The 15,235-nt window shown below is 37.7% G+C and overlaps 1 protein-coding gene and 1 long non-coding RNA gene across 3 annotated transcripts in view; one reads left to right on the top strand and one right to left on the bottom strand.

The window, feature by feature from the left end:
* Positions 1 to 14,885, top strand: part of LOC139034341 (uncharacterized) — a 76,827-nt gene extending 61,942 nt beyond the window's left edge. The window contains exon 4 of the long non-coding RNA XR_011486764.1: positions 14,605 to 14,885. This is a non-coding gene — a long non-coding RNA (uncharacterized lncRNA). The remainder of the gene's footprint in view (positions 1 to 14,604) is intronic.
* The window catches only part of RAD50 (RAD50 double strand break repair protein), a 249,957-nt gene that overhangs the window by 13,019 nt on the left and 221,703 nt on the right, over positions 1 to 15,235 (bottom strand). For both annotated transcript variants that reach the window (XM_070465048.1, XM_070465047.1), the window contains one exon: positions 13,181 to 13,405. In XM_070465048.1, the coding sequence (XP_070321149.1) occupies positions 13,181 to 13,405 (225 nt within the window). The remainder of the gene's footprint in view (positions 1 to 13,180; positions 13,406 to 15,235) is intronic.

Below are 15,235 nucleotides of genomic sequence, written 5' to 3' on the forward strand. Positions count from 1 at the left end.
ACTGTTAAGAAAATGAAAATGTCTCATCATTCTACTGAAGTGTTGAATAAATGTCAAAGCCTGTCAAGGAAATTTCAAGTCCCAATCTGAACCATGTTCTGTAATTTGCAGAATAATGGTGTAGAGGAAATAAAAATATCTGTAATACAAGACTGAATGGGTTAAGTGGTACAAAATATTATGATGTATAAAGGAAGAAAAAATTATAGCACTTGTATGTTACAGGTAATTAACACTTAAGAATGACCTTGAAGATCCATGACATCTAGTAAACTATCATTCTGCTTAGGCAAAGATAAAAATTTCATGGGCTGGAAACTATTGTGGGTAGGTGGTCATCGGGCTAGCTGCATCAGCCCCACCTGTGCCTGGAGTGTGCATGTCACTCAGTTAAAATGCATATAATACTGATGCATGTTAAGTGTATGTTTTGTAAAAAAGGATTTCCCAAAATAAAATGAAAAGTTCTCTAAGATCTAAGAAAACAGTGATTTATAAATCAATCTTATATTGAAATATTCTTGGTAATCTGAAAGATTTTCTTGAAAATCTCAGTAACAATCTATTGCATTTTATGAGGACAAAGGATGGTTTTAGTGGTGTTTAAAGTCTAGTGATCCACGAAAGTCTTAGAATGTGATCCTCAGAGATGACAAAGGCCTAGCTGTTTGAAAGGGGGCACAATGAGGCCAAAAGACAAAAAGACATATACAGGTGAAACTATTCCATATGATACTATATGGGTAGTTGTTCTTCAGTTGCGTCCAGCTCTTTGTGATCCCATGGATTGCAGCACGGCAGGCTACATGTGTAGTTACGTCTCATTAAACATTTGTCTAATTGCACGGAATGTAGAACACCATGAGTGAAGCCAAATGTGAACTACAGATTTTGGTGAGTATGATGTTCATCAAATGTACCACTCTGGTAAGGGATGACTGTGGGATAGGCTATGGTCAGGGAAGGGTGGAGACAGAGGTATACGGGAAATCTCTGTACTTTCTGCTCCATTTTCCTGTGAACCTAAAACTGCTCAAAAAATAGTCTTTTGAGAGACAGAGAGAAAGGAGTATGAACTAATGCAGTGTGCAGAGCTGTTTTCATACATGTCCCTCTTCCCTCTTCACACACACAACTCTTTGAATGTCAAGCTGACTGTCCTGTCCATCAGCACCTCTTTGCACTATGGCTTCTGCCCTAGCAACTTCTAGATGGTTTTCCTTTTTGTTCTAAGCTGTCAAACTGTCTCCACTCTTGGGCCTTTAATAAAAAGCTTCTGCAAGCCTTGGAGTTGCCTACTTTCTAAGTACACATGGGTTCCAGCTTGATGTCACAAATGAAGCATGTTAGGCATCCCCAGGACAGTAGTTCAGAGTTTTTGCTGCTGCTCTCTAGCCACTTTTAAAATCATCACAGGACTTGGTCATTTAGTAGAAAACTGAATGCCTGAAATGGAGTGGTCAGAAAATAAGTCGACTAAAACCTCACCTGCCAAACACCTTTTCAACTGTTACACCTTTCATATTGAAGCCACCTCCAGGGCTCCAATGGCTGAGGAAGGTTAGTTACCATTTTGCTATTCAAAGTCAGAAATGCATGTACAATGGCAAATTTTGAACTGGATTTCCCCATAACTCAAGCTATTTCAGTAAATATTAAAGGGGTCAAACACAAACCTACCTAATAAAAGCAGTAGAAAAGATTATACTTAAAGACTTTTTCCAACAATACTATTCTCATCCTCGCAAATAAAATTGTACCAAACAGAGGTGGAAATGGCAACCCACTCCAGTATTTTTTTTAATTAAGAAGTTGAAATATTTTATTATTAAACTGTTTCTTATTCTCCTGAAAGGCTGTTGCTTCACTGTATAAAAGTAGCACCAGCAAACACAGTATATTGCAAAATTAAGATAGTAATTATTCTTTTCTGGATGCTATACAACAAACAAACTTTTCTCTCCTGCCAGTTATTTCTAATGGGAAGATCATTTGGACCCAAATCTAGGGATGGCTGTAAGCAAGTTACAAAATTATATAAGGCTTAAGATAATCATGTTATCCTTGAATTACATAATTTTTATAACTAGTTTTACCAGATAATTTCAGAAATTCTGAATATTGTAACTGGAGCCTAGACTTAAAATCATAGGGTGCTGTCAAAAAGATGCACAGTGTTTTTCTGAAGTCATTAGGAAGTTAAAGGGTATTTTCTTCAGGAAACATTGTTACAAGTAGTTTCTTTTCCTAGAAGTTGTTGTTTAAATACATCAGTTCAGTTCAGTCGCTCAGTGGTGTCCTGCTCTTTGCGACCCCATGAATCGCAGCATGCCAGGCCTCCCTGTCCATCACCAACTCGCGGACTTTACTCAAACCCATGTCCATCGAGTTGGTGATGCCCTCCATTTAAATACATATCCACCCCTAATTTTAAGACAACTATGCCAGATTAAGTTGTTTCAAACTAGTTTATTTAGGGGTTCCATTTTCACTCCTCAATAGATTTTATGTATTTCTCATATGCTGCTTCACTTATTAGTTCCCCACTCTGGTATTTTTGCCTGGAGAATTCCATGGACAGAAGAGCCTGGTGGGCTTTAGTTAGAGTTGCAAAGAGTCGGACACGATTGAGCAACTTTCACTTTGCTTTGCTTCACTTCCTGAGATATACAGGTTGCCAGAAAACTGGCTAAGATCAATTTTGTTGTTCATTATTATATTGAATACTCTTCCCTACTGTAGTTAACACCATGAGAACTTCCTGTCTTCCTACATATAGGTCAGCGGAAGTTCTCTAGTATAAGGGAAATGATATGATGAGTATCACATTCTACTGAGTATTGTGTTCCAAACTAGTAGTGATTTTTATTACTTAGCACAATTTAAAATCCCTAACTTGCCAATCTTAAGCTGCACATGTAAAAGAAAAATGTCCTCTTTTTCTGGATAAACCCTTTAAGACTATTAAACTAATTTCCTAAAACCCTTGAAATTATTGAACTGCTGTAATTTCCTTTGACCAGACTCCCAAATATCAGCTTTTAAAATTCAGGTAATGGGTCAACCACTATTGCTACAGTGGTTGATAAATATTTGGTTAAAAAACCCTGCAAGTCATTGTGAAATGCCACTAGCTATCACTGGGTTTTATAATCTACTTGTTTGATGCTACGGGAGCTGATGTGAAACTGTGTTATATCTAAGATAAGAATGAGAATGATGGCCATGAGGTGAGTCCTGCATCAAGCCCTCATTGAGAGTAAGAAGCTGGGTTCTGAAGAGACTCAAAGAGAGGTGGCTGCCTTGGATATAAAACTTACATGTTTCCACTGAGTCTCAGAAGAAGTATGACTTAATATTCAACATCCCACATTTGAGGGAAAATAGTGTAACATTTTGGGGATAGGGCAGAACAGTGTACTTTGAATGATATATTCCAAAATCACTTAATTTTAATCAATGGCTTCTTTTAAGGGAGTGGATAAGGGATAGTAAATTCTAAATAATGGATGTTTTCCCCCTGTCGAGTGAGTCTCTGACCATTGGTAATGCTGACAATCAGTGATGGTTTTAAATGATTACTAATAACAGATGGTAATCAGCTTTTCTTGAAAATGCACTGTTAATTTCCTGTGTTATCTTAAATAGATAGATGAATGCAACAATTACGACGACTGCATGCTTCTTCTAAGAGGTGAAACAATAAGGGAAATTTTGGACCTTTCTTCTTCTAGGTGAGAAGGCAAATTTAAAGCTCCTAGTATAAACCTTAAGAAGAGTTGCAAGCATAAGCCCACACACACTCAATTTTGGGGAAATCGGTACCACTTCTTTTCTTCTCATTTAGAAGAATCCATCTAATTACCAGACAGCAGAACTCAGTAAACAGCCTGACTTTGTTTCTTAGGCAAGCCTGAATTGCTGGGAGGCACCCCTGTGCCTCCCCAACCCCACAAGCTCCCACATATGCCCTCACTCTGCTCAGTGTGATGCCTCTGTGATTGAGGCTCTTTTCTCTCCTGAAATGCCCTCCCTTCATTATTCGTGGCTCTGGTCAGTACAGACTGTGGACCACCCACCATGGTCTCTCCTATTGAGCGGTTACAACTTTACAGGAAGAACAGGGTATATTTCTACCTCCTCAGAGTCTGCCCAGAGAGAACAGAACAGGGATTTTTTTCAATGAACAGGTGCCTCACTGAGGGGATTTTTGTTCCTGCTGTCAGTGCTCTCAGGGTTTTGCAGGGTTAGCTGGAGGGCTCCTAGGTACAGCTTTCCATTCAGTTAACACCTATGAAACCCCAGGTCTGCAAGTTAGTGTACTAAGAGGAAGAGCTACTTTGTAGCAGAATTACGTACACTTAAGATTTAGGATTTAAAAAAAAAAAAGATTTAGGATAAAACCAATCTACATACCTACTTTGTCACTTAAGTCCCTTCTAGTTAGCCCCCATTTTTCTGCTACTCTTCACAACAGAATTTTTTTTTTTTTAAATAACGAGTCTACTGTACTCACTATCTTCCTTTCTTACCATCTACTGTCTCCTCATTCAACTCTAAGGCTTCAGTTCCAACCATGCCACTGAGCTTGTTCACCAAAGTCATGAACATTCTCCATTTTATCAAATCAAGGGTCACTTCTTAGTCCTTATCTCATCTGACCTCTCAGTAACATTAGATTCCTGAAACTGTTTCTTTCCTTGGTTTTCAAGCTACCATGCCTTTAATTTTTTTTCCTTCTTCATCAGCTACTTCTTCACTTCATTAGTAAACATGAGTTTTGGGACCCTTCCCATCTCTATCCAGTTATTCCATATGTAATCTCATTCCATGGCTTTAAATACTACATATATGCTGATAATTCCTAAATATATAGCTTTCCCTTGAAATCTAGACTCTAAATTATAGATCCAACTGCCTGTCTGACATCTCTACTTAAAGTGCATCTCAAACTTCAAGTGTCCAAAAGACTTTCTCCTCCCCAATCCCGCCCATTTCAGGGAGTGGGAACTTCTTCCCCAACATCCTATTGCTCATGAAAAAATATGTAGGATCAATCTTCCTTTTTTTTCACCTTTCCTCCCCTACATTCAGTTCAGAAGCAAGGCCTGTCAATTCTACTTCCAAAACAAAAATCGAGCCCATCTACTTCTGTCCATTTCCACTGCTACCATCCTATAGTCCAGTCCACCACTCTCCTGGGTGCCTCCACAATCCATTCTCCGTGTAGCAACAAGTGTGATTTCCTCCAACTATGAGTCAGGTTATACTACCTCCCTGCTTCCAACACTCCAGTGACTTCTCATCACACTTGAAATCAAATCGAACTATTAACCAAGGCTGCAAGGCACGGCATGCGCTGGGAACTGTTCCCCTCTGACCTGGTTCCCCTGCTCACTGTACCCAGCCACGCTTGCCTTCTTCCTATTCCTTGAACACCTCATGTTTGTACTGATCTTAGGGCCTCTGCATCAGTTATCTCTCCATCTGGAATGCCTGTATCTTCGCTTTTTGCATATCTTGCATGAATCACATTCCAGCTTAAATGTCAAATTCTCAAGAAAGATCCTGCCTTAGAAAAGGCCTAAAGTAGCCCCTCAGTTATTCCCATCATCATGGCTAATTTTCACCATTTACGGATTTATTTCTGAACTTTCTGTTTCTACATCTCTACATACTTAGTATACAATATCTAAACAGTACCAAACGTACAAGCAGTCAAATCTTAATTGGACAAAATCCTAATGTACATGACAAGATATATTTTGCACATACATATATACACAGTTTGCTGAGCAGGTATAAAATATATAAATTGACTATTGTGGCTCTTAACCAGGAAGTATGAGTTAAGTAAAAGGAAAATTTTTAATATAAATATTAGTTTTTTAAAGATTAAAAAGAGGCGGGGAGAATGGTGGTAGCTGCATAACATAGTGGGAATAGAAAGGCCTTAGTTCTGAGATCTAATTTCATCTCTACCATTTAGCTGGGTAATTTTCGACACTCTACTTGATCTCTCTGATGAATACTTGCTCTTTAGAGGTCTATACTAGTGGTTCAGTCGCTCAGTTGTGACTCACTGTTTGTGACCCCATAGACTGCAGCATGCCAGGCTTCCCTGTCCATCACCAACTCCCAGAGCTTGCTCAAACTCAAGTCCAATGAGTTGGTGATGCCATCCAACCATCTCATCCTCTGTCATCCCCTTCTCCTCTTGCCTTCAATCTTTCCCAGCATCAGTTCTTTGCATCAGGTGGCCAAAGTATTGGAGCTTCATTCAGCTTCAGCATCAGTCCTTCCAATGAACAGTCAGGACTGATTTCCTTTAGGATTGACTGGTTTTGATCTCCTTGCAGTTCAAGGGACTCTCAAGAGTTTCCTATAACACCACTGTTCAAAAGCATCAATTCTTTGGCGTTCAGCTTTCTTTATGGTCCAACTCTCCCATCCATACATGACTACTGGAAAAACCATAGCTTTGACTATACGGACCTTTGTCAGCAAAGTATTGTCTCTGCTTTATAATATGCTGGCTAGGTTGGTCATAGCTTTTCTTCCAAGGAGAAAGCGTCTTTTAAGTTCATGGCTGCAGTCACCATCTGCAGTGATTTTGGAACCCAAGAAAATAAAGGCTGTCACAGTTTCCATTGTTTCCCCATCTACTTGCCATGAAGTTATGGCTTTCTGCCATAAGGGTGGTATCATCTGCATATCTGAGGTTATTGATATTTCTCCTGGCAATCTTGATTCCAGCTTGTGCTTCATCCAGCCTGGCATTTTGCATGATGTACTCTACACAGAAGTTAAATTAACAGGGTGACAATACTTGACATACTCCTTGAGCAATTTGGAACCAGTTCATTGTTTCATGGCTGGTTCTAACTGTTGCTTCTTGATCTGCATACAGATTTCTCAGGAGGTAAGGTATTCTGGTACTCCCATCTCTTTAAGAATTTTCCGCAGTTTGAGATCGAATTCAGTTAAATTATGGCTAACACAGATGACACCACCCATATGGCAGAAAGCAAAGAGGAACTAAACAGCCTCTTGATGAAGGTGAAAGAGGAGAGTGAAAAAGCTGGCTTAAAACTTGACATTCAAAAAACACAAAGATCATGGCATCTGGTCCCATCACTTCATGGCAAATAGATGGGAAAACAATGGAAACAGTGACAGACTATTTTCTTGGGCTCCAAAATCACTGCAGATGGTGACTGCAGCCATGAAACTAAAAGACGCTTGCTCCTTGGAAGAAAAGCTATGATAGACCTAGACAGCATATGAAAAAGCAGAGACATTACTTGGTCAATAAGGGTCTGTAGAGTCAAAGCCATGATTTTTCCAGTAGTCAGGTATCGATGTGAGAGCTGGCCTATAAAGAAAGCTCAGCGCTGAAGAATTGATGCTTTTGAACTGTGGTGTTGGAGAAGACTCTTGAGAGTCCCTTGGACTGCAAGGAGATACAACCAATCCATCCCAAAGGAAATTAGTCCTGAATATTCATTGGAACGACTGATGTTGAAGGTGAAACTCCAATACTTTGGCCACCTGATGTGAAGAACTGACTCACTGGAAAAGACCCTGATGCTGGGAAAGATTGAAGGCAGGAGGAGAAGGGGACAACAGAGGATGAGATGGTTGGATGGTATCACTGATTCCATGGACATGAGTTTGAGCAGGCTCCGGGAGTTGGTGATGGACAGGGAAGCCTGGCATGCTGCAGTCACAAAGAGTCGGACATGACTGAGCAACTAAACAACACATATTAAGTATTTAATTACTAATAGTATCTCCTCTGCACAGCCCCTGCCTGAGAAATTTAGTCTTAAAGCACATTTAGATAGAAACAACAGAAACCTACGCTTTCTTGGTCAAGTTCCTCAGTGCCCTTAAGAAATAGAGAATTTAACAATATACATTAAAGACTGTAACATGACAGAGAGAGCTGAACGAAGTGGCCTGTGAGTTTCCCTTTTAATTCTGACCCTACAATGACTGCTGTAATGGACTTAAAAAAGATTTTCCATTTTATAGATAAGAAAACTGAAGCTCAGGGTGTTTAAATAATTTGCTAAATGTCAAGTCAGATTCAGATAGTCTCTAGAGACTAGAGACAATACTTTTAACAACAAATTATGGATTTTTCTCAGGCCTCGAAAAGGTACAATTTATCAACTTTTATACAAACAGTTCTTGCTGTTTAAGACTCAGATTAATTTTTTCATCAAAACCAAGTTAAGTTATCCTATTCTGTACAGATTTTTACTGATAAAAATCTGTTTTGATTTTTGTCTCTTCAAATAAACTTGCCAGTAAGGATTGGGTTTCCTATTCTCTAGCAAACTCAACAAATGTTCGGAACGTTTACCACATACACAGCATCAGCTGTTAAAGAACTCAAAAAGTAATAAGCCTTCTAAAGGCATATATGCCTATAGCTGGATATACTAAGAAGAATTATGAAAGCTTTAAAAAAAAAACCCAAATATTGTGTATGTAATAGTCTACCAGGCAAGGACTCTTTAATAATGTCCTGCATTTGCTCTTATATAAGAACATGAAATCTCAACAACTTAAACTACTGGAACTAAAAATCTAGGGGAGATTTCAGTATTTGAAGATGTTAAAAACAAAAGTTCCTACCTTTCTGAACCCAAGGAGCATTGTAATGTTAGCTTATTTGCTCACTGAGAATGAGCACAAAAGATGTGTTCCTTCATTATAGAAGCCAAATTTAATCCAACAAAATTGGCTCAGTTCCAGTTTTCACTTATCTTAAAAGACTATGTACTCTCCAAAACCTGTACATGCCAGAGTTACAGCTAAGTGATTCTGGGGCCACCCTTGCTATCGTCATGAACTAAAAGAATCCTCAGACTGAAAAGTGGGGTCTTCCTGTTCTCCTGAGCCTTGTGGTCTGATTCCCAATGCTGAGGCTGGTCTGTTCACTAGTCTCTTTCCAGAGGAAGCCTTAAAACATAAGAGATTCTATTGAGGAGGATATATTCTTTTTTAGAAAACAGTAACAAACAAAATCTAAGGTAACTGATCATTCTCTTGATAAAGCAGTTAGAAATGCTAGACAGATTTAGAACAAAAATTATTTTATAGTATAGCTGAGTTTACAAGAAAGGCAACTCTCTGTGTGGTGGAAACAAAGAGAACTAAAAACCAGAATGGTCAGTGATAACTGCAGCTGAATTTAGTTATTATTTTCATAACCCAGGGCTTAGGTATTCTCACCTAGGACAGAAGATGAGGTATAGGGCCCAAGTGAGGCAAAGAGAAGTGATTCCCAATATAAAGGCTGAGACTCTTGAACAGTAACTTCAGGGAAAAAGTGGAAAATTAATAAGCTGAGAGTTCAAAGTCCTGGGCAAATCCCTTCAAAGAGTTTAAGTTCCTTTATTATACCACCAGTGTAGTTCAGGAACTCCCAAATTGAAAAATTAACATAAAAACTAGACTCAGACCAGTGTTAGCCCTAGAGGGTCTAACAGATAACAAAACAACTATGTGGAAGGACATCCACATAAAAAAGTCACAGGGACGCTTCATGGAGGAAGAAAAAAAATCACCACTAAAGATGAATTTACAATTAAATACTACATGAAACCCAAGAAATAATTCCCTAGAGCTACAGTCAGCACACAATATAGCAGAAATAGACTTCTAAAAATGTGAAATAAAAAAATGACTGTGAAAAAGAATATAATCTATATTTAAAATGAGTAAAGACACACAAGAAGGAATCAAAACACTAAGGAGAAAATAATTATGAAAAATAACAATTTCTGAAAATGAGTAAAATAAAACTTACAGAATTGAAAAATATCTTGAAATATTGAAATGAAAAATAGGTTAAAAATGGACACCTCAACAGGCAGTATAAGCAGAAACTAAAGAATCTGTGCACTGGAAGGTCTTCATCAGGGTGTTACCCAGGGTATTACCAGTATATGCAAGAGGCATTAAGCAATTTGGAGGAAAGAATAAGGTTTATTTATGTCTAATGACAAATGAAGGAGGGAAGAATAGTGAGAAATGGGGAAAGAATAATATCTGAAGAGATAATACATGAGAATTTCCCAAAATTAATGAAAGGTATCAATCCTCAGATCAATAGGCATAATTTTTAAATAGAACTAAAACGAAACCTACATCTAGACATACTCTAAAAAAATGCAGAATACAAGAGATAAGGGAAAACTCTTAAAAGAACCAGAGGAAAAAGACAGATCAACTCCAAAGGAATAGTTAGAATGATTTCTCAACAGCAATCATGGAGATCAAGAAGAAATGGAATATTTTCAAAGTACTGAAAGAAAAAAAACATTCTTTCAATCTAGAACTCTATGCTCAGCTAAAGTATCAAGATTGAGAGCAAAGATTTTCAGACTGAAAAAGAATTTACTACTCACAATTCTTCACTGAAAAAAACTATTAAAGGATATACTTCAAAAAAAGAAAGAAACTGAACCTAAAGAAGGAAGGAATGAGATTTGTAAGAAATTGGTAAACATGTGGGTTTATCAATAAGCACCGACCATGAACCACATTAATTATTTTCCAATCTGACATATAAAAATAAGGTTAAATGAAAATACCAGGCAATAGAAACACAGCAGACAGGAGAAATGAACATTCTGGAAGAACATAAAGCAAGTCATCCCAGAGCCATGGTTCTTAATAACCTGGAAGGCTTGTTAAAAGCACAGCCTGCTAAGCCTTGTCCCTAGCATTTCTAATGTAAGAGATCTGGAGTGGAGACTGAGAATTTTCATTTCTAATAAGTTCCAAGGTGATGCTGGTAATGTTGCTCTAGGACCCCTTTGGGAATCAAAACATTTGATTTTTAGGTCGAATATGAATGTTAAAAAAAAGTAAAGGGAAACATCCAAATAACTAAGGCGTATTATTTACAACCCAAAAAAGGGGAAAAAGATGAATAAAGAAAAATAAATCAATCCCACAGAAGTCAGGGAAGTAGAGGAAAAAAACAAATACAACTAAGTAATCAATCACAATGAAATGCATGGACTAAATTCACTAGTTAAAAGACAAAGATGAGCTGATTCACTTTGTTGTACAGCAAACACAACAATGTAAAGTCTATATTCCAAAAAAAAAAAAAAGACAAAGATGGACAGACTGAATAAAAAATAAAATTTTCCCATGCATTAAAACATACTGTAAAGTTACAGTAATTAAGAGAGTCTTGGTAATGGCACAAAGTGACCAATGAATTATGAAACCCAGAAATGACCCATGCACACATGGAATACTAAGATGACAGAAGTGACTGAAGATCATTAGAAAAGGATACACTACCCAGTAAACAGAGCCAGGACAACTGGTATCCATAGGAAAAAAATGAAATTGGATTCCTACCTTATACTGTACACAAAATTAAATTTACAGTTAGATACTTAAATGTATTTGAGTGTGAAAGCAAAACTTTAGAACTTTTAGAAGAAAACATAGGAATAGGGAAGGATTTTTTAAACAAGACACAAAAGAGCTAACCTAAAAAGATGAGTAAATATAACTACCTAAGAATCAAATCTGTTTATTAAAAGACACTATAAGAAAGTAAAAGGATAAATAAAAAAAAGTTGATAAGATAATTATAACACCTGTAACAAAAAAATTAAAATTCAGAAAAGATAAAAGAACACATGCAAATCTGTAAGACCACCAAAATGGGTAAAAGCAAAGCAAAGTCGCTCCGTCGTGTCCGACTCTTTGCGACCCCATGGGCTGTGGCCCACCAGGCTCCTCCATCCATGGGATTTTCCAGGCAAGGGTACTGGAAAAGAAGGGTTCCTTCTCCAGGGGATCTTCCCGACCCAGGGATCGAACCCAGGTCTCCCGCATTGCAGGCAGACGTTTTACCCTCTGAGTCACCAGGGAATATTTCAAAGAAGAAACATGGTCAAACACAGAGATGTTCAGCATCATTAGAAATCAAGGGACTGCAAGGCTTTCCTCGTGGTTCAGTGGTAAAGAATCCGCCTGCCAGTGTAGGAGACACAGGTTCAATCCCTGGTCCAGGAAGATCCCAGAGCAGTAGAGCAACTAAAACCCATCTGCCGCAACTACTGAGCCTGTGCTGGGGGGCACAGGGGTGGTAACTCCTGAAGCCCACGCCCCCTAAAGCCTGTGCTCTACAACGAGGGAAGCCCCTGCAATGAGAGAAGCCAGACAAGGCAAGGCCACCGGAGAGTAGCCCTCCACTCCCCACAACTAGGGAAAGCGCCCCACAGGAATGAAGACCCAGCAAAACTGACATAAAATACAGTTTTTTTTTAAATCAAGGGACTACAAATGAAGACCACAATGATTTATCATTTAAAACCCATTAAACTGCAAAAACTAAAATCGGCAAAATCAATGTCACAACATACATCAAAGGTAACTATTATATCCTGTTAGTGGTATAAATCATTAAAACTACTTTGGAAAATAATTTAACATTATTTTGTGAAACTGAGCATACCCTGCAACCCAGCAATTTTACTCCCACGTGTACTCCAGAGAATCTCTTACATCTTTCCTCCACAACACATGACACAAATGTTCCTAGCAATAAGGGTTAGATTAGTAAAGACCTGGAAACAACCCAAACGTCCATCTACCAGGAAATGGATACATTATGGTGTATTTCCACAACAGAATTCTGTACATCACTGAAAATGCATAAACCACAGCTGTAAGCAACTTAATAAAAGCAAAACAAACAACAACAACAAAAACAAATTCTAGAAGAGTACAAAGAATATAATTTTTTTTTAAAGCTAAAAACGTGATACACTTTACAAAATTATTTTTTAAAAAGCAGAGAAAGAGAGCAAAAATCTGTGTCAGCAGTTACAGGGAGTGGGGATGACAAGTGGTTGAGATGAGGAGCATCATCTCAGTGGATAGTAGTTAGTGATAATGGTAGAGTTCTCAGATTTGGTATGTGGGTGGGATCATGATGCTTGTTAATATTAATATGCCTTATAACTTAACTTCGTAATTTAAGTAAGCATGCTTTACTTAACATACATACATATATTTTTCTATTCTCTGCTAGGTTTGAAATACATTAAAAAAGTTAATAGGGAGTGGGGAGTAAAACTAAATTATGCCAGTTGATACAGACTGCAGTAGGAACCAAATCCCCAGTACTTACTGGTCAAGGGTCTTATAATAGACGTCCAGATCCTTGTTCACAAGCTCTGTTGTTCTCATAACAATCATCATTTCCCTGTACTTTTCCTCAGCATCCCGGAATTGAGGTTCTCGAAGTTCTTTCTTAAAATGAATGATTTCTTCCTCATAACCTTTCTGTCGCCCTATTGCCAAACTGTGATTTCTTTTTATATTGTCTATTTTTTCTTCCAACTTCTGATGTTCACTAGGAGGGAAAATAACAAATGAGGACCATTTTTAGATTTTAGCAGCCTACAGTAGAAAAGCCAGATTTCTTCGGCTAGATAAATAAATCATTCTCTTTGCAATCAGAATACTGTCTTTCCTTGTTTTTTCTTTAAGGCTTCAATACTAAAGAAAACTTGCTTCTTTCCAAATCTCTGAAGCATCCAGGTTTCTAAACAGCTGATTTTTGTGTGCTGAATGAAGTACTCTCATAACATGTAAACACTGAAAAAGTTCCTGATGTTTACACATTAACCTAAGTAAAGTACTTTTGGTGATTAATATTACAAATTTACGAACTTCTCATTGTGAACTAAGTGCACAATTACCGACTCTGAGAAGTTACTAACAGGTTCCATCAGTTTGTTCACAGTATGTCAGACAAAATAAAGTGTTATCTCAAACTATTAATTTATGCAGTAATGCCACTAATAGTTTATTTTCCTCTATGAAAACAAAATTTCTCTTACATAAGTATTAAGAGCATCACACTGATCAAGAAAGTAAAAAACTTAAACTTTTCTCATAACTTGGTAGATAATGCAGATTTTGACATATGCTTTAAAAATCTTCATTCAACAATTACTTATTAAGTGTCCTCTTATTTGCCAAGCACACCTCTCAAGTTTATGAATACATTTAAAGAACTGGCCTGATTTCTGTTTTGTTGACACTGCTGTTGTGTCCTGGTTGAAGAAAGGTTTGAAAGAGAGCAGTTGTGCTTAGCAGTCTGAATGAATGTGAAAAGCACTGTTATGTGCCAATTACAGAAGGAAGTATAAAAATATCTGATTTTGGTCTTTAGTAGCAAGGAATATATGGTTGCATTTAAAGGCTATTTCTATAAGCTTTCCCTGCTCCGCCCGCCCCCCCACCCCCCAACTTGGCACCAAAAGCACCAACATTACAATGGTAAAGAGTGCAGCTTGGAAGCTAGGATATCTGGGTCATGTTCCTGGCTTTCATTCTAATTTCCTATTATCTTTTTTTCTGGGTCTCAGTGTCCTAATGCATAAAAGACAAACAGGCTGAAAGATAAAGAGCTCTTCCAGTAAGCCTTATTTCTTTGATATATGAGATTGAAAATGGCCAAACCAAGAGAACTTACAATAACACAGGAGTAACTATTTGTTAGGTTTTAATAACTAAATTAAATTTCAATTAATCAATATCTTTCAGAAAAACATAAGCATTCTTTGATCCAGATTCCTTTGTGAAGTCAAGAAGAAAAATGAAAATTCCATAAGGAATGGCTGAATGAATGAGTATATCTAACCAGCTAAGGTGGGACCAAAAACTCTGTTTGGCTAGTACAACCTTTTACACCAGACTAGTGCCTCAGCCATCAACCGGGTTCTTACAGAATTCCTAAGGCAAAGAAAACAAGAATAAAATCTTTTCTGCTGTAGCAGGAAGATAGCAACTATAGTAAGTAGCAATAAAACCAGATGAAAGAAGAATCTAATTAATCAAATGCTCTGGCTGTCACATAATTATACCTGGGGCCATGTACATGTCATCAAGGACGAAGAACTGGCTGTAACTCCACTAGCAATTACAGAATGCATAAGCACTGACCCAGGCAGGGTTCAGAGGCCAGATATTCTTTCTATCATTAACTTGTGAGGCAGGCTTGCTAAAGTCTGTGAATTCGGTATTTTTAATACTGGCTATCACTGCATAGTTACAATGTGACTATAAATTGTTACTTCTTCTTCAGTAATTCAGTTTATAAAGCCATTAAATGTATCTGTATGCAAGTGCCTACATTCTTTCAAGTTTGAAAGGACACTTTGGCCACAGGCTTAAA

The sequence above is a fragment of the Odocoileus virginianus genome, chromosome 3 (assembly GCF_023699985.2).
Source record: "Odocoileus virginianus isolate 20LAN1187 ecotype Illinois chromosome 3, Ovbor_1.2, whole genome shotgun sequence".
Classification (NCBI taxonomy): Eukaryota; Metazoa; Chordata; class Mammalia; order Artiodactyla; family Cervidae; genus Odocoileus; species Odocoileus virginianus.